The following is a 19,308-nucleotide window of genomic DNA, read 5'->3' on the forward strand; positions in this document are numbered from 1 at the left end:
GGATTCTTCCCAGAGCCTGCAGAAGGGATCAGTCCTGCTAACACCTTGATTTTAGCCCAGTGAAACCCAGTTCAGACTTCCAACCTCTAGAAATGCAAGATAATAAATACATATTATTGGATGCCGCTGAATTTGTGGTCATTTATTACAGCAGCAATCGGAAACTACTCATAATACAACCTGTAAAGAGAAATCAATTGAAGATAGAGAAGAGAGAGGCAGCAGTTCAAGGAACTGGAAATAAGGGGAATAAATAATGCCCTTTGAGTACTTAGTAGGTGCTAAGCTAATCACTGCACATGAATAAACATGCTCGATCCCCAAAAACAGTCCAACGATAAGGGTTATTAGTATCACCCTTACTTACAGATGAGAAAACTGAGGTTTCGAGAGGGTAAGTGACTTCCTAAGATCAGACAGTTATCAATTTAGTACAGTCTGGCTGTGGAGGAGCCAGCTCTTAAACCAAGGCTCTTAAACCAGCTCAGCTCCCTAGGATTGAGGAAGAGGGGTGGCTTTAATCAAGACAGATGCCTCACTCTTGAGGCAGGACTGGTACAGGAGGCAAGGGAAGAAGTGCAAGTAAGTTGGGGGTTGGTCCGGAAGTGGAGCGGGGTCCCACCAGAGGACCTTAATGGTTACAATGAAGGGAGCGGGGAGGCAGTCTGCTGGATATTTGGAGGTGGGGGAAGGAATGAGAATAAGCACTTTAGGGGAAGCAGCCTAGCAGAGTGGTTAAGCACACATACTGCCTGGGTCCAACACCCAGCTCTATGGCTTGTGCCTGTTTCCTCATTTATAAAGGAGAATGGTAACATTACCCATTCATAGGATTGTTACGAGATAATACATGTAAGGAACTTAGAACGGCACCTGGCCTGCCCATTGTAAATATTAGCTATTATATGGAGAGGCTGGACAAATTGTAGCTGAAAAGAAAGGGAGCTGGGCAAATAAAATCACGGGAATGTAGCACTGAGTACCCAGCATTGTAGTTATTAATTATTATGATTGCTGTTGATCATTTCCATCTGTTCTCCCACAGCACTCTGAATAAAACCTCTTTTATAATCCGTATCACATTGTATTGTAGTCAGTTATTTGCATATCTGTCTCCCTTACTAAATAGGGCAGTTGCTCATACATAAATGTTAGTTGAGTGGTTGGTTGGTTAATTGGAAGAAAGGATGGTAGAGAGCACTAATCATCTCCAACACCCTTTCTTCCTCAGTAACAGAATCCCACAATTTTAAGCTGGCCACACGGCCACTCTGCATAAAGATTGGTTTACCAACCTCCCTCACAGCTAGGTGTAGCCATGTGGCTAAGTTATAGCTCACAGGATATAAGCAGCAATGGTATGTGCAACTGCCAGGAAATGTCCTTAAAAGGAAAAGATGCCCTTCTTTGTTCCTTCCTCCTCCTTGCTGACCAGAATGCAGACATGATGGCTGGACCTCAAGCAGCCATCTTGGAACATGAAGTGGAAGGCAAGTGCTAAAGATGGAGGAGTAAGAAGACAGAAAAAGCCTGGGTCCTGACACTGTAGAGCACCTACCAGCCCTCAGCTGACGCTCTCTGGACTTCTAAGCAAGAGAGAAATAAACTTCTATCATAGTTAAGTCACTGTCATTTGGGGGTTTTCTGTAACTCACAGCCAAACCTAATCCTAACTATAGCAGATACATTTGCAGGGTAGTAAAGTTTAGGGCTTATGTCCCTATTTAGTTTTGGATTTGACAGTATTTGCTGTGGTCTTCATCAATAGCTGTCAACACAGAATAGAAACTGGCTTTGGTTATGCGTTATCACTAATTCATAACAATGTGTTTCACAATATTTTCTCCCCAAGCCTTTGCCAAGGTTGAGGAACCCTTCTCCCCTGAAGTTCCTTAGGATGACAATGATCACATAACTGATGATTCTGGAAGTTGTTACCATAGTTACTTGAGGGAAACATTTTTACTGTGATTCTCTAAGGGATAACATGAGAGGCTCTGGGAAAAAACTGGCTCATCCCAAAAGACACAGTGACCAAGGAATGCTCAACATCCAGGAGTTGTCAAAAGGTCTTGCCAAGAGTATTTGGCAGCAGGCTGGCAGGGGTGGGAAGGGGAGTGGCAGGGAGGAGGAAGGGCAGAGACATTTCAGCAAGGCTCAGCCATTGTACTAGCACCCTCTTTGAGAAAGCATCTAAGAGCTTAAACATATAATCAGTCAGGGGTCCCTGAGTCCACCACCCCAGCCTGGGGGCTATGACAGTGAAGCCAAGGTGTGGTTAGGGTGGGAGATTTAAGAAGAGCCATGACGGTCAGTCAGGAACCATCCAGGAATTGATGGCTTAGGAATGGAGGCAGTGTCCACTCCCAGGGCTTGTGGTCAGTCATCAACTCTTTGCTTTTGAAGGATTGTTCTTGGAATATAACTTCATAAGGATGGAAACTTCTTTCCCACAGCTCAAGGGGCTCTGTTCTTTCAACACACTCCCTTCCCAAGGTCCCAAAGCCAGAAATGACCATGATGCTATGGAAGGGGTGTTGGGGGTACTCTCCTACACAGGGTTCTCCAGGTAGCCCTGGGTGGGCACAAGTGGGTCTAAGGAGAGTTGTCAGATAAAATACAGGACTCCAGTTATATTTTAGTTTCAGATAAATAACAGATAATATTTCAGTATAAGTATGTCTCATACAATATTTGGGAAATACTTATACTGAAAATTATTCATTGTTTATCTGATAATCAAATTTAATTGGATGTTCTGGTGTTTTTTGTTTGATTTTGTTTTGTTTTATTTTTGCTAAATCTGGAATTTAAGGTAAGTTCTTGGTGGGAGGAATCTATAATTGGAAGATACAGGGGATGCCCCTGGTTAGAGAGAGTTAGAGGAAAAAATCGAATGGTTTCTATGTTCTCAAAGGGCCCCAGGAATATCATACTAATATTCAGCAAGGACATTTGATGCATTCTTTCATCACAGCCCAGAGTGTGCTGGGTCTGGGAAGACACTAGGATGCCCTAAGACATGACTGGTAACCATTTCTTAATTATACTCCCTCTCACCACAGAGCCTTAGTGCAAGCTGTTCCTTCTGCCTGGGACATGCTTATCTCCCATTTTCACCTACTCAATTTTTGTTCATCTTCAGATCTCCACGCAAATGTCACTTCCTCAGGGAAGCCATGCCTGACCCCTCTGGCTGGGTCAAAACACCTTATTATGCATTCTTACAGCACACATACCTCGCCTTTATGGCACCTTTTGCAGCTGTTACTTCTATATAATTTATGAGGTTCTTCGATGAATGCAGCTGTAAGCTTCATAGGACAGGGATTGTCTGGTTCTGCTCACCTTTGCATCCTCAGTGCCCAGCAGAATAATTGACAAATAATAGGGATACAATAAATATCTGTGGACCGATGAATCTCTGGTGGGGTACAGTGGAGACAGAACTGAAGGGGCACTAACTCCTACCCCTGTATATTGCTAAGCCAAGTCACCAGATAATGGGCAACTGGAAGGACCCGCAGACAACTCCCAGGTATCAGAGGCAATACAGCTGAACTCCTCACCCAATAGGTTAGCAAAGAACACCCTGAAAAGCAGAAAAGAGAGATCTTTCCTCCCTGGCAATTTTTAAAACCAAAGTACAGAGAGAGAGAGAGACAGATACTGTGACCAGCAAGACAGAAGCAAGGAAAAGAGCGTCCAAGAAAATGGGGTGGCAGCCGGTAGGGGGCTAGTCCTGGATATTTGCCTAGAAAGGCTGCTGGTATTTATGGCTCACTTTTATGTACCAGTTGGGGCATGGTGTGTGGTAAGTCAGACTTAAAATGCCAGGGACATAAGGGACAGAATGGACGGTACAGGTGTACAACTAAGGATGCCTTCAGCAGACAAGCAAGGGAGCCTGGCCAGAAAGATGCGCCAGATTTCTTCTCTCCCCACCTGTCACCCCCTCTGGATTCCCAGTGTGATCACCTGTCCCAAGCAATTTAGTTCTTCAGACATTTATCCGCCATCTCACCATCTCCCCTCATCAGCCCACCCCACCAAAACCTCCCTGAGCACTTACACAAGAGCAAGGAAAACCTCATTCTCTGCCTGTCCCCACCCTTCCCAGACTTCACTCCAAATGTTCCGCTCTGTCTATCTCTGCTGCTATCAGCCTAGTATAGACAAATGATCGGTATTGTAGACCGAACCAACTTAGGAAGCTCCAACCCACCCCCTTGAACATATAGAAATACTGGATAAAATAAAGTCAAAAAAGTGGTTTTGTTATAAAGCCAAGCTTGAAAATAGAAAAGAGAAATCTTCAGGCACCAGAAACAAAAAAGAAATTTGAAACATGAGTAGTAAGAGGGAATCCAAGCCAATGAGCCACAAGAATATCAGGATAGACATATGCTAGAGGCTAGATGGTGACATCCAGGGAAAAAAGAGGAGTAACCCCAAACCTATGCATCCCGAGGGGCTGGAAGAAGACCCCATGCATAAAGCCAGCAGCCAAGAAGGGTCATTTCATTTACAAACTTGGACTAGAAAACTCATGTCATGATTCAGGAAAGTGGCCAGGAAGTAGGATGCTGAGAAAACAAAACATTAAGGTTGCTTTGTGTGTGGGTGTGGGGTCCAAATGAGTACTACCAGTGAAACACAGAAATCTCAAGCTGAGATATTAACTCTAAAACTGGTCCCAAGCTCAAGAAGTACTTCAGCATAAAGGAAATTGAACCCATGAGGAAGGAGTGGGCAGTAACAAACAATAGTGAATACATAAATTGTTAAAACATGTTTGTAAACCTAAACTATTAAACCATAAAAGATATAACAACAACTGATTTAGAAGAGTTTTTTAATAAAGAGGCATAATCAAAATACTAGATAAATATATAACATGGAAAATGGGAGAAGGGAGTTAAGAAGGAAATTAAAGTGTTCCGTTTGTTTTGGGCCTAAGAAGCATAGAAATACTAATTTTAGACATTAGAAAAATATGAAATTAACTATGGTTGTTAAAAATTTGAGGAAAACCACTAAATTACTAAAATGTAAACTTCCAAACCAGTGGAGGGAAAAAGAGAAATAAAGTAAGCTTGAAATAAAGTAAGTCCAAATAAATTAGTAATCAAAATACATATAAATGAATTAAATATATCTACAAAACTCTAGCTCCGTGTTGCTTATAAGCAACACATCTAAAATGGAAAATATTGGAAGGTTGAAAATAAAAGGATGGAAAAAGATATATTGGAAAATTAACCAAAAGAAAGCAGCCATAGCAATAAAGACAGGTAAAATAGACTTCTTCAAGGCAAAAACCATCAGATGAAAAGAAGCCTATATAATGATAAAAGGACAAATCTACCAAGAAGATACAACAATCATAAGCCTGAATACTTCTAAGCAGTACTTTCTCAAAATAAAGAAAAATTAATACAATTACCAGAGAAAATGACACATCCACAATTATGGTAAGACATTTTAACACACCTCTCTCAGAAATGGTAGATCAAACATAAAAATAAAAAAATAAAAAATCAAAGACAAACATTTGAAAAATATAATTTATATGTCTGATCATATATATATATACATATATACATATATATATATATATATATGAAGAAGGAAGCCTCGACAAATTCTAAGGAATAAATATTGTACAGAATGCATACTATGACCACAATGTAGAAAATTTATAAATTAGTAGTGAAAAGGTAGACCCTCCCCCACAAAATACATTTGGAAACTAAAAAAAAAAAATTATTCTAAATAATTCTTGGGTTAAAAATGAAATTATGATGAAAGTTACAAATTATTTCAAACTAAATGACGAAAACACTGCACCTCAAAACTTATGAGATGAAACTATAGCAGTATAGTTAAAGGGAGTTTACAGCTTTAAGAGCCTATGTTAGAAAATAAGAAACAGCATTCAGGAAACTGAAAAAAAACAAAGATGGTAAAAGAAAGAGTAAAATAACACAAAAGTATTAGAAGAAAATATTAAAGGTAAAAGAGAAAGAAATAATAGCGATGCTCACCAAAACCAAAAGCTGGGTTTTTTTTAAAGACTAATAGAATATAATTTAAAAATATATTTAAATGATAAAAATATACAAACCTCAGGCAAGATTGATCAAGAAAAGGGATGTAGGGCATAAATATATAGTATTAGGAATGGAAAGGGGGCTATAACTGATAGGCACAATAAAAGTTTATAAAGTTATAATACTATGACAAAGAATATTCATGCCCAAAATTTGGAAAACTGTCAATTTTTGTAAACTGGTTCACTTTTCTTAAAAATATAAATCACAATATTTAACTCATGAAGAAAAGTGAAACCAGAGTAGATCAATAACTAAAGAAACTGAAGCTGTAGTTCAAAAAGTTTCTCTTATCCCCAAAAGGCATCAGGTTGAGATAGTTTTATTGGCAACCTTTACCAAACCTTTATGAAATAGATAATTCCTACTTTACACAAATTGCTCCAAAGAACAGAAACACAGAGAATGCTACCAAACTCATTTTATGAGTCTATCATAACCTTAATACCTGGATTGAATAATAACAATAAAAGTAAAATAGTAGGCCAATATCACTTATGAACATAGATATAAAAATCTTAAAGTTATACCTATTCAAAAATCCAGCAAGGTATGTAAAAATAATATGAGTCTGTGACCAATATTGCTAGTTGCATATACCCATTCTTCTCTTTGTCTATAGCCATAAGAACCCTGATTTTCAGCTATGTGCTCCATTCATCACACATTGCTTCCCAGCTAAAAGACTATTCTACAGCCTCCCTTGCAGGTAGATGCCAACAAGTGATGAGGTTTTAGCCAATGTGATGTAGGTGAAAGTGTGTTACAGTCAGGAAGCCTTTTTTAAAAAGAAGGGTTGCATCCCTCCTCCTTTCTTCCTCCTTTCTGCTGCTCAGAACGCAGACAGGAGAGCTGGAGCTTGAACTTCAGCTCCTTGATATGAGATAATACACAAAGGGTGGAAATGCAGCAAGATAGGAACCTCAGGTCCTGACACTGCACTTCTATGTCCAGGCTTTTTTTTTTTTTTTTTCTAATGAGAGAGAAAAACATGAAGACACTCTTGAGGTCCTGTCATTCACAGCCAAACTTAATCCAAACTGATAATAGTATCAAGCAGGGTTTATCCCAGAAATGAAAGAATGGGTCAGGTCAACATGGAAAATCCCTTAATATAATTCACCACATTACAAATGAAAAGAGAAAATCTATGATCATCTAAGTAGATTCTAAAAATGCATTCAGTAAAATTCCACTCTCATTTACTACTTAAAAAAAGATAAAATAAAAATTCTTAGCCTCCTAGGAATAGAAGGGAATTTCCTCAACCGGATAAATAGTATTCATCAAAATCTGTAGCCAACATCATCAGACTTGAGAGTGGGTACTGAGAAGATACCCACTAACATCAGGAAGGGGTCAAGAGTGGTACACTCAATAGCAAACTAGAAAACCTATTCAATGCACTATTACAAGAAGAAGAAATTAAAAGAAAACTCGTTTAAAAGAAATATCCTCATTTGCAGAAAAAAATAACTGACTATATAGAAAATGATGATTTTCAGATAAACTATGAGTCCTAATGAGAGACAGCAGCATAGCTGCTGAATACAAAATCAATACACAAAACTTAATAGTGTCCCCATACATGAGCAGTGCCCAATTATAAAATATAATAGAAAAACAATCCCCAACACAAGATCCATAATGCAAAAGACCATCACCTTGCTGATGAAAAAATCCTGCTTACTAGCCTCCCCGTACTCACTATTTCCTCAAATTTATTCTCCAGTCAGCAGCTGGTAATCTTTTGTAAACATAAATTAGATCATGGTATACTCCTTCTTTAACCTTTTAATGGCTACTCATTATTTATAATTAAATTTTACTTTTTTATCATGCCCAAGCGCAGTAGGACCTGGCCCCTGCCACTGCCCCGTCCCATTCCACACCAGCCACATGAACCTTCTTTCAGTTCCTGATGCAGGTCAAACTCTTTCCTGCCCCAGAAACTTCACATTCACTATCCCCCCTTCCTGGAAAGGCCGCCCTCTCCCCCCACCTGATCATCACCTGAGTGTTCCTGGCAATCCTCAGGTCTCAACTTAAATGTCACCTGCTTACCTAAACAAGGTTCCTTCTCTCTTAGTTCCTGCTTTTTTTCTTTCCTATTCCCACCGTAATGTTTAATAATATCCCATTACATATTATATCATAGTGTAATATTTTTATTCATGGATGATTTATTCATTGCCTTGATTCCCCTCTAGACCATAACTTCTATGAGGGCAAGAGTCATGTCTTTGATGTTTCCCTGAGCATTTAACAGGAACTGTCATATAACAGATGCCTAATAAGTATTTTCTGAATGAATGACAATGAATGAATGACAAAGTTTGTTGATTTAGCCGGAGTCGCAGTAGAATTCCTACTGCACTCTTCCCAGGATTCAGGCTTGTTAGGAAGCATGGGTGGACCCCAGGGGTATATCTGGACGAGGGGCCAAGAAGCCTCAGGAGGGGAGTGAGTGGGGGCACATAGGCTTTGTTTATGGTTCACCGGGCAGCATTAGAGTGGGGGGGGGGGTGAGACAGGGTTCTGAACACAGAGCTGCATCTACCCATGACTCCCAACCCACCTCTCAAGAACTCAAGTCATGGACTTGAGGAATTGGGTTGGCCATAATCTTTTCTGTGATCTTTGTGGAATATTAAGAGTTTGGAGAACAGTAGCTTTCAGGAATGATGGGGGCAACAAGAGAAACTTCTTGCCCCCCTTGATAGAGACTTTTAGTCTCAAGAGCATGTGGAACTGCAGGGAGCTAGAGTAAGGATGGAGAAAAATGGTGATTCCCACAGGAGTCCCGAGAAGATTTGATCAGGCACACATGCAATACCCTAGGGGTTCCCAGAAATAGTTGTGGAAACTTTAGGGGAGGTCTAAAGGCTCAACAATGGCAACTGAGAACAGAGCTGCAAGGGACTGCTATTGGGACTCTAGTTTTATTCCTCCAGTGGGTATGGCCTGGACAACACAAATTACCTGGACATGAAACTTACAGCCAGCCACAGGCTTTTTCCCCAGACACCATACTTAGGGCCACTGCCCTGGTAACATTGCAGCCCAGAGGGCAGATGGGCCACTGTGGCACTGCCACATGGCTATTAGAGAAAGCGTCATCCCATAGGAACTCAACAGAGAAACTTCTCCCAGTATTCCCTCCAGAGCTCACAATGCTAATTTTTCCACTGCAAATTAAGAAAGGGATGCTTCTGAGGCCACCTAACACCAGAATGGTGCCTGCTGGCAATTCTTGGGTACACCACTGATTCAGGTATGTAATAGGTACCCACGGCTGGTTAAATGCTTGTGTGAGCCAAGTGAGGAGTGTTTTATCTGCCAGGGAGCTCCTGAGAGAAAATCTTCATGTTTATTTGTTTCTTTCTGAGCTCACATACTTGTACACCACAGGAAGTAATGAGGGATTGGCAAGATCCCATTATCCCCTGTAAAGGACAATTGCTGGAGGCCTGCTCAGCAGGCCTACCTGTTATTTCTCCTTACCACCCCCTTCCTTCAACCACTGTTTATCTCTTGTCGACCTCAGAGCACCTGGGACAGCATGACTACAAGGAGAACTCTCTTTAGACCTCATGGCTGCCATCTCTGTGGAAAACCTTGGGTGGCTGCTCTGACTCCTCCCCATTAAAAGGGCTTGGTCTCCTCCAGGAAGAGAAGGTGCACACAAGAGGACCAGGCCAGTGAGGTCATTATGCAGTCCTCTCTCCTCTTCTCCCCCAAGGAAGCTTGAGATGGTCCCACTCAGACTTACCTCTTGTCCTCTTCCACCTGTACTCCTATGGAGTGGAACTCTCTTCTACTCCTGTTCTCAGTGTCGGAGTCTGAGATAGTCTCCACCTGGTGGCAAGGTTCAGGAGTCAAGTCAGTGGCAGGAGCTAGACCAGGGACACAAGCCCTTCCCAGGGCCAGCAATGTCTGAGCCCCAAGCCAGCTGGCAGATCCTGCAAAGACAATCTGCCTGAACAAGATGAGACAGCCAGGAGGTCAAAAACATCAAGGTGGCAACCGCTGGGCACTGTCCATTCACCAGTAGGGGTGACAGTGCCAGGAAGAGGGACAAGGGCTGGGGCTGATTGAGCAGCCCTGTCGATGACCAGGCACAGGGGCTAACTGCTGCTCAGAGCAAGCCAAGGAAGGTCTATGTCTCCAGAAGACCCCATGACCCCCTCAACCCATCCTCAACCGGCCAGTGCCTGAGTTTCCATACCTGCACTCCAATGGACGGCCGCCACTTCCGCTGCCGCGCCAGGCTCCGCAGCTCCTCCCTGCCAGGAATGGTCTTAATAATGAGTGTAGGGGGCTTGGGGCTGGCCCGAGGTGGTACCGGCGCCAACTCCAGGGTGCGCGCGCCCATGGCGGGGCCATCAAGCCCGTCCGCGGAGCTGCAGCGCCGGGCAGGGCCCTCCGCCGCGGTGAAGCTCTCGTGGGCGGAGTCGGTGCTACTCTGGGCGGTGATGGAGATGCGGGGCGGGGCTTGGCTTCCCGGCGGGATGGGGGGCGGGGCCTTTCTGAAGTTGAAGGCTGTGGCCAAGAAAGCAGAGAAGCAGCGGGTGAGAAACGCCTCCGGGCAAGTGTCTGTGACCGACCACCCCACACACCCACGCGGTGCCCTGGTCTCCACGTCCTGCCTCGCAGAGGACCAAGGGTGTTCTCCCCATCATCCATCCTAGAGAGGCAAACGATCTGCCCAAGGTCACACAGCACAGCTGTGGTGAGGGCCAGAACCACACCCCAGGGCGCTTTCCAACCCAGGGGCAGACTAGGCATACTCACAGGAGCCGGGCCTCCCTGAGACAGAGGCAGGGGCAGCAAGGAGGGGCAGGCAGTCGTCGTCTTGAGAGCAGCCGGCCTGGATGGCCCGGAGGTAGCTGTGGCTCCGCATGCGGAAACAGCCAGGCAGGTCCAGGGCGTCCACGGCCTGGGACTCAAGCTCCCCAAACACAGACCCGCACACGGCCTCCAGCTGCTGATTCAACTCGTCGCTGAGCTGGGGACAGGGATGGAGAAGACAGTTACTGAGACGCCAAGATGGGGTAGGGGGATCTCCACAGCACTTTGTCAGTATATCTAGATCTGCAGAGGCTGTGTCTCTGTACGACTCTTCTGTATTTAGACTAAAGAAACCCTCACCCTCTGCAAAGAAAGATAAAGGCACCTTTGCCCTGTGCTGCTCCCCAAAATGCCTTGGGCCGTCCTTCGGGGTCTGTCTTTCCTCTAAATACTCCTCCTTCCATCCCATCTATGCCTCTCCCAAATATCTGGCCTCCAGACCACCCCATCTTCCTCCCCACCTACTGTGTTTCCCCGAAAATAAGACCTAGCCAGACACTCAGCTCTAATGAATCTTTTGGAGCAAAAATTAAAATAAGACCCGGTTTTATTTTACTATACTATAAGACCTGGTATATAATACAATATAATATAATATAATATAATATAATATAATATAATATAATATAATATAATATAATATAACCGGCTCTTACATTAATTTTTGCTCCAAAAGACGCATTAGAGCTAATTGTCCAGCTAGGTCTTATTTTCGGAGAAATACGGTAGTCCCCAGCCTTCACATTTCTCTCACCTGACCCTGAGGGAGAAGGCCAGGGACCCGACAGCAACCCTCCTTCCTAGTAGGGGGGTGGAGAGGCTGCAGCGAAGGCCACCTTTTATTTTACTATTTATGATCCACTACATTGTAAAACTGATTGAAAACAACGATGCAGCAGGACAGAAATTAACAGGTAAGTGATGGAGCAAAAATTATTAACCTTCAAGTTTTCCAAGCCTCCCCCACTTTCTGCCCACTAACTAGGCTTCTTGTTTGGCCCACTAGTTCCTTCCCTGCCCTCCTCCTCTGAGGCAAGTTCAGCCATTGCTGGATGAGGTTCTTGTTTTTGTTTTTGATAATTTTGTGGCACAGAATAGAATCCATGATGTTAAAAAAAATATTAAAGCAACTAAGAAAAAAGCAAAACAAAAATTTTGTTCACAGAACCGTGTCGCACAACACTGCACTAAGACTAAATATACCACAGAGGCTGCAGCTTCATTTGCGTTATATGAAAAAACTGGCACAAAGGAAAAAATAAAGGTAGGAAAAGGTGGTCCAGTGGTAAGCTCTCTACCCAGAGCACAGAATGGGTGCACATTCATCCCTGAGCTTCAGAGCAGCCAAACCATTGAGGAGCATAGCCTGTGGGTTGCCTGCACGGGTTGTGAAGTGAGACCCATCTGGACTCAAGTGCTGGCTTTGCTACTTCCTAGCAGTGTGGCCTGAGAAAGGTACTTAAAGTTTTTGGGCCTCAGTTTAATCATCTGTCAAATGGGAGTGATAATGGTACCATCTTCATGGGCTATTTAGGCGACTCAAAGAAAAACATGTGAGGCACTTAGTACAGATACCGGCACAGAGTAAGCTCTGTCAGTGGCACGTGAAGGTTTTAGGGCCTACCTGGTAAACACAGGCCACCACTCATGAGAACCACAACTCTTCCTGTCACCAAGCCCCAGAGAAATTCCCCTATGAGTGATTATGTAGAGGCCATGGAATAAAGTCAAGGACAAAGTCCTCAGTAGCATCCACATGCTGAATGTGACAGCAAGTGTTCATGGCTGCATCTTGTGTCATCTTCCAGGAAAGATTCATGGCATCATATTTATGTGCAGTCCACAGAGGCTCAAAGGTATGGCTTGATCCATGTGTAAATTTCAGCTCACTGTTTCCATAACTCAGCCTCCAAAGCATAACATGATATCACAAGAGTCTACATCAGACTGAGGAGGAATTTCCATCCCTTTCTACCAAGGGGCAAACTAAAGCCCAGAGAAGGCAGATGAATTGTCCAAGGATGCACAGCTTGTACGTGTTAAAACCAAAATTAAATGCCTGGCTCTCACTCCAGGTTTACTGGGCATCAGAATCCCCTGGGGAGCTTGTTAAACCGACATTAACTCAGGCCCCACCTCAAGGATCTGAACCCAAATGTCTCTAACCACATGCCTCTCTTTGCTTTGGCTGCTGCAAAGCGTGGAGCCAAATTTGCTGGAGATTCAGACTCTGTGGTTCCAATGTGGGGCCAGCTGTTTTTTTTAAAAAAGGACTGCCTGGATTTCTTTCTGCAGTTTTTTGTAATGGAATTTTTTTTTTTTTAAAGGAAGGTATATATATTTTTTAAACTTTTATTTATTTTAAGTGTGTTTTTCCTGGACCCATCAGCTCCAAGTCACGTAGTTGTTTCAATCTAGTTGTGGAGGGCGCAGCTCACAGTGGCCCATGTAGGGATCGAATTGGCAACCTTGTTGTTAAGAGCACCGCACTCTAACCAACTGAGCTAACTGGCCGCCCCGTACTGGAACTTTATTACAAGTGTACAGAAGTCATAGGCCATGGAAAAATCAATCCAAGATACCATGGAAGTTGTTAACCTATATTTGACTGGCGTAAGCCACACTCCTGTGGCAGCTATAGCTTCACTATTACTCCTGTGAGTCTACCTGTAGTTTCCTATCTCTGGACCTCCGGGTAACAAGGACCAGCAGTGGCACAGTATTTCCCGAAGCTCGGGAGCTGATCTAACTCTTGCTATTTCTATGCCAGGCTCAGGATACTCCCCAAATAGAATCAATCGAGCCCAGAGGGTCCCTTGTAGAGCACAGAAAAGCTCATCTAAACCTATCAAAGAGCGTTTCAGTTTCAAATCAGGACACCAGAGGTGGAAGGACTCTCACTCTGCAGCTTATCTCTGTACCTCCAGCCCTCTTCTGTACGTAAAGCACTAGGGCAGAATCTCAGCCATATAGCAGATGCTCAATTAACATCAGCTACTATTATTAGTAGCAGGAGGTTCTTAAATCACAGTGAAAATACCTCTCAGAGACTTCTCCTTCCCAGGAGTTCTGAAGCTCTTGAAATCCCAACCATATGTTATTCCCACAATGAACTCTATATAAGGCAGACAAAGGGAGGGTAAGAAATTCCCTGGGGCCACAGACCTTCAATCTCTACAGGCCAAGAGGGGCTTCTGGAGTTCCAACAAGAGATCAGGACCCAAGGAAAATGCAGAAACAGATAAACTCTCAGAGGAATATTGCACCAGAGTTGATCTTTACTGTATTAGAATTATAAAATTGTAACATTATTCGGTGAATTCTCTTATTATCCTTGGACTGCCTTCCACCCTGCTCCCCCCACCCACCCCGCCCCAGTCCCCGCTGAGTCAAAGAATCCTCTTGGGAAATAAGAACCTTAGCCTTTCTTCAAACCAGACTCAGAATCAATAAATATTTCCAAGGGTGTGGGCTATTTAGAAGAAAATACTTTGTTTGGGACTAATTGAAAATTGTCCATGGTAGAGTTGGTGGGTCCAACTGGGGGCTAGGCAACATGCTGTATACTTTACATGTCATTTAGTTTAGTAACCTTGCAAAACCCTCCCGTTTCAAAACACTTTAAAACACCAGATAAAATATAACAAACATTGCTTTATATGCATAGCTGGGCTCACAAGAAAGCGAGATAAGTCCCCAGAGGAGAAAAGCAAAGAGGAGCCTGGAAAATCAGAATATTAACTGTGTGTGCCAATGCTGCAAACAGCCCAGTGGAGGAGGAAGGTGGGGGCTGGGGTTGCTGGTTTCAGTAACCAAAGGGGTTAGGCTTTAACACCAACTTAGGTGAAGCTGTAAGGCTTTGGGCCCACACGAAGCACAGAATAGGAAATGAGAACGTGCATAAAGTAGGAAAGGGGAAACCTTTGATGAAAAGGTAGACTGGGGGGGGATCAATTATTAGCACAGACTGATGATAAAGAAGCTAGCCTATAGTCTGGGGGAAAGGAAAGGAAACAAATCTAAGAATGTGTACCTACAAGCTAATCTTCACATAGACACAAGATTCTGTGTCTACATGAGCTTTCATGGGACAGACACCATCACCCCCCAAAAAAATTTAAAAATTAACATAAAATGGTCCTAGACCAAGAATAATCTAATAGAAGTGATTGCAAAGTATTTCCTGGGGGACCCACTCCTAACCCAGGCTACTCAGGATTCTCACAGATAAAGCTCTGTTGAAGATGAGCTAATACTAGATTGAAGGATACACAATCTCTAACATGCCCCTAATGATTTCCACCTCCAGGCATTCACACCCTTGTGCAGTCCCCTCCTACTAAGTGCAGACTAGACTTATCCGCCTACCTCTACTGACTAGAATATGGCAGATACAATGGGATGTCACTTCTGAGATCTGATTACGAAAAAAGCTGTGGTTTTCATCTTGGACATCTTCTCTCACTCTCTCTTAGAGCCTTTGCTCTGGGAGAAGTAAGCTGTTATGGTGCAAATAGCCCTAGGCTGAGTCCCACGAGTTATGAAACTGATGTCTGTGGCCAACAGCCAGCAAGGATCTGAGGCCTGCCAACAGCCATGTGAATGAGTGTGGAAGCAGATCTTCCTCTAGTCAAGCCCTGAGATGACTACCAGCCTGGCCAACACCTTGACTGAAGCCTTGTGAGACACTGATCCAGGTGGCACAAGCTATGCTGTACTCAGATTTCTGATCCACAGAAACTGCGACATAATAAGTATTTGTTGTTTTAAGATATTATGTTTGGGGTAATTTATTAGGTAGCAATAGATAACTAACACAAACCGTGACATAAACAAGAACTAAACTGTTACTGAGTTAAGCCATTGAGAATTCAAGGTTTACCTGTAACAGCAGCTAGTGTTACCTGAGCTAAAACAGATTATCTTTTAAACTATGTTTAAAATTTCTAAAACTTAAAAGATAAAACTGAAAACATATAGAAAGAATAAGAGCTTTGAAAAAAGACTATATAAAGATTTGAAAAGGAACCACATCAGGTTTATAGAAATGAAAAAAAAAAGAATCAGTGAAATTAAAAACACAATTAATGAGTTAAATAGTAGATGAGACACAACTGAAGAAAAAAATAGTGAACCAGAGATACATTTGAGAAATTTAGCAGAAGGGCGTATAGAGAGGCAAAGAGATGGAAAATATGTAGGAGAGGTTAAGATACATGGAGGAGAATAAGAAGGTCCTACGTACAATTCACAGGAGTTCCAAAAGAGACGTTAGATGGAAAAGGCAATACTTGAGGAGTTAATGATGGTGGCTGAGAATTTTCTAGACTTCCAACTTCAGGCATGACAGAGAGAAGACACCAAATCTTATCCCACCAAGACAACTATAAAGCTGGACAAAACTGTCAAAAGCAACAATTTCATTACTCTGAAAATCAATCAAAGAAACATTTATTCATGAAAATTACTGAACTTTGGGTAAGAACAGCATGAGTCTATGGCATCCTTGCTGGGGGCTGCTCCCATTACCCTGGCTCACAGCTCTATCAGTTGCAATAGTTCAACAAGGGTGGAGCAGGTTGTGAAAATCAGCTGCTTCACTGCCACTGGCAAAGGGGCCTCACTTAATTTGGAGCGTTGTCAGTTGGAGAATGTCAAGAATAGGAGAAGCCAGCAGCACTGAGAAGCTGAGGTTGTGGCACTGTTTGGGTAAGCTATGAACTGGCAGACTGATCAGGGATTTAATGGAGAGTTTAAGAGGGTGAGACAACTATAAGCAGTTTTATAAGCTCTCCACATATCCTGAGCTAACTAGAGGCTGAGTGCATGCACAACAGAAACCAGAGAGGCCCTGAGCCACCCACACATCCCCGGCCAGTGGAAACGTGCAGAGGAAACACAAGAGAGCCTGGGTAAAAGTAAAAGCCAGGGCAAGCCTGAAAACAGCCTGAAGTTTGTACTCCCCAGCCCATACATAGAACCATAAGCAGAGAGAAGAAGTCTTACTGGCTTGAGGTTTTTGAGCATAACTTCAACCCAATCTCTGGCTGAACATTAAGCTATGCAGACACAGGAGCAACTCCTAGGAAATGAGGTTTAAAAATAAAAACAGGAAAGAAAAAAGTTGATGGAAGTATCAGAGTCCCCCTCTATCAAGGAAGACAGATTTCACAGATTTAGTTAAGAGATTAATGAATAAACAAAGCAATAACAATCTTCAAGAGGTAAAGTAAGAATCCAGATATACATTATATTACCTAAAATGTTCAGTATTAAACAAAAAAATTATAAGACATACAAATAAACAAGAAAACATAAATGTTCCCAGATGTTTGACTTATCACAAACTATAAAGCAGCTATTATAAATGTTCAAAGAGTTATAGGAAATCATGTTTAAAGATTTAAAGTAAAGCATGGCAACAATGACTTAATTAATAGAAATATCATAATTATTCTTTAAAAAGAATAAAGAACCAAATAAAAATTCGGAAGCTGAAAAGTAAAATAACTGAAATGAAATAATTCAATAGAAGGGCTCAGAATAAGAAATGATCAATAAACTTGAAACTAGATAGGTATAAGTTATCCAACCTGAAGAATGAAGAAAAAAAAGACTAGAAATGAACAGAGCCTCAGAGACCTATGGGGTAATATCAAGGATACCAGTATACATGTAACAGGAACCCCAGAAGAAGAAGAGCAAGAGAAAGGAAAAGAAAAAATATTTGAAGAAATAATGGCCCAAAATCTTCCAAATTTAATGAAAAACATGAATCTACAGATCAAAGAAGTGGGTTAAACATGAAGAGATCCATATCCAGACACATTAGCAAACTGTTGAAAGTTGAAGACAGAGAAAAAAATCTTAATAGCAGGAAGAGAAAAACAATTCATCACATTCAGGAAAACAACAATATAATTAACAACTGGCTTTTCATCAGAAACAATGACCTCTAAAGGCAGTAGAATGGTATATTAAAGTGCTAAAAGCAAAAACTGTCAAGCAGGAATTCTATATCTAGCAAAACTACCCTTCAAAAATGAAGTAAAAATACATTTCCAAATAAATATAGACTGAAGAATTTATTGACCTATCTTGCAAGAAATACTAATGGAAGTTCTTTAGGCTAAAAGGAAGCAACATCCAATGGTAAACAAAATTACAGGAAGAAATGAAAAGCACCAGAAATGGTAAATATGTGAGTAAATGTAAAAGACTCTATAAATATTTTTTTCTCATTTTTCCTCTTAACTTCTTTAAAAGAAAGATTGCACAAGGCAATCATAATGTCATCATTGGCTTACAATAATTGTTGGATTTCTAATGTACATACAGATAATGTCTATGACAATAATAACATCAAGAGGGAAGAGAAGAAGGAGAGATATTGGAACAATGCTTCTATATTTTATCAGAATTAACTATATTTTAATAAGTTATGATACACCTTGTAATTCCCAGCACAACCACTAATACTTTGAATAATATAGTGAAAAGGAATTAACAATAAAGAACTTGAAATGATACACTAAAAATATTTGTTTAATGCAAAAGAAAGCAGTAAAGGAAAAACAGAGGAAAAAAATTACATGAGACAATCCAACTATATCAACAATCACATTAAATGTGAATGTACAAGACACTCCCACTCAAAAGGCAGGGATTGTCAGATTAGATGAAAAAGCAAGTAGGTTGAAAGTAAAAGGATGGAGAAAGATGTACCAGCAAACAGTAACCATGAGAAAATTTTCCAGATTTGATGAAAGACATGAATCTTCAGATTCAGGGAGCACACACATCTATCATAGTGAAACTGCAAAACACCAAAATCAAAGACAAGATCTCAATAGCAATCAGAGAGAAATAAAAATTACCTACAAAGGCAATTAGTTTGATGGCAGACTTCTCAACAGCAACAACAGATGACAGATGACAAAGAAATAACTTCAAAACACTCAGAGAAAATGAATGTTGACCTATGAGTCCATAATAAACTAAATTATGTTGAGTTTACTACTAACAGACATTCCCTGAAAAAAATTACTAAAAAAAAAAAAATGTACTTTAAAAGGAAGGAACGAAATGTAAAAAGATATAGTGAGGGGAGGAAGGTAAAGATATATATGACTTTGCTAAGTCAAATATGCATATTAAAATGATAAGAGTAACCATAAAGAATGAAAGTAGAATAATAACTGCCAAGTCAGTGTGAGCATTGGTGAGGAGAAAACTCGATTGATCCAAAAGAAGGCAGCAAAGGAGTAAAGAAGCATCGCCCAAAAGACAGGATAAATAGAAGGCACAAGGTAAGATGACAGAAATAGATCCAAATGTATGAGTA

The 19,308-nt window shown here is 41.6% G+C and overlaps 1 protein-coding gene across 5 annotated transcripts in view; it reads right to left on the reverse strand.

Moving 5' to 3' along the window:
* DLGAP3 (DLG associated protein 3) overlaps positions 1-19,308 on the reverse strand; it is a 65,714-nt gene that overhangs the window by 15,431 nt on the left and 30,975 nt on the right. For all 5 annotated transcript variants that reach the window (XM_074334365.1, XM_074334364.1, XM_074334362.1 and 2 more), the window contains 3 exons: positions 10,908-11,121; positions 10,342-10,655; positions 9,886-9,971 (listed from right to left, as the gene is read on the reverse strand). In XM_074334365.1, the coding sequence (XP_074190466.1) occupies positions 9,886-9,971; positions 10,342-10,655; positions 10,908-11,121 (614 nt within the window). The remainder of the gene's footprint in view (positions 1-9,885; positions 9,972-10,341; positions 10,656-10,907; positions 11,122-19,308) is intronic.

This window comes from Rhinolophus sinicus, linkage group LG06 (assembly GCF_036562045.2).
Source record: "Rhinolophus sinicus isolate RSC01 linkage group LG06, ASM3656204v1, whole genome shotgun sequence".
Lineage (NCBI taxonomy): Eukaryota > Metazoa > Chordata > Mammalia > Chiroptera > Rhinolophidae > Rhinolophus > Rhinolophus sinicus.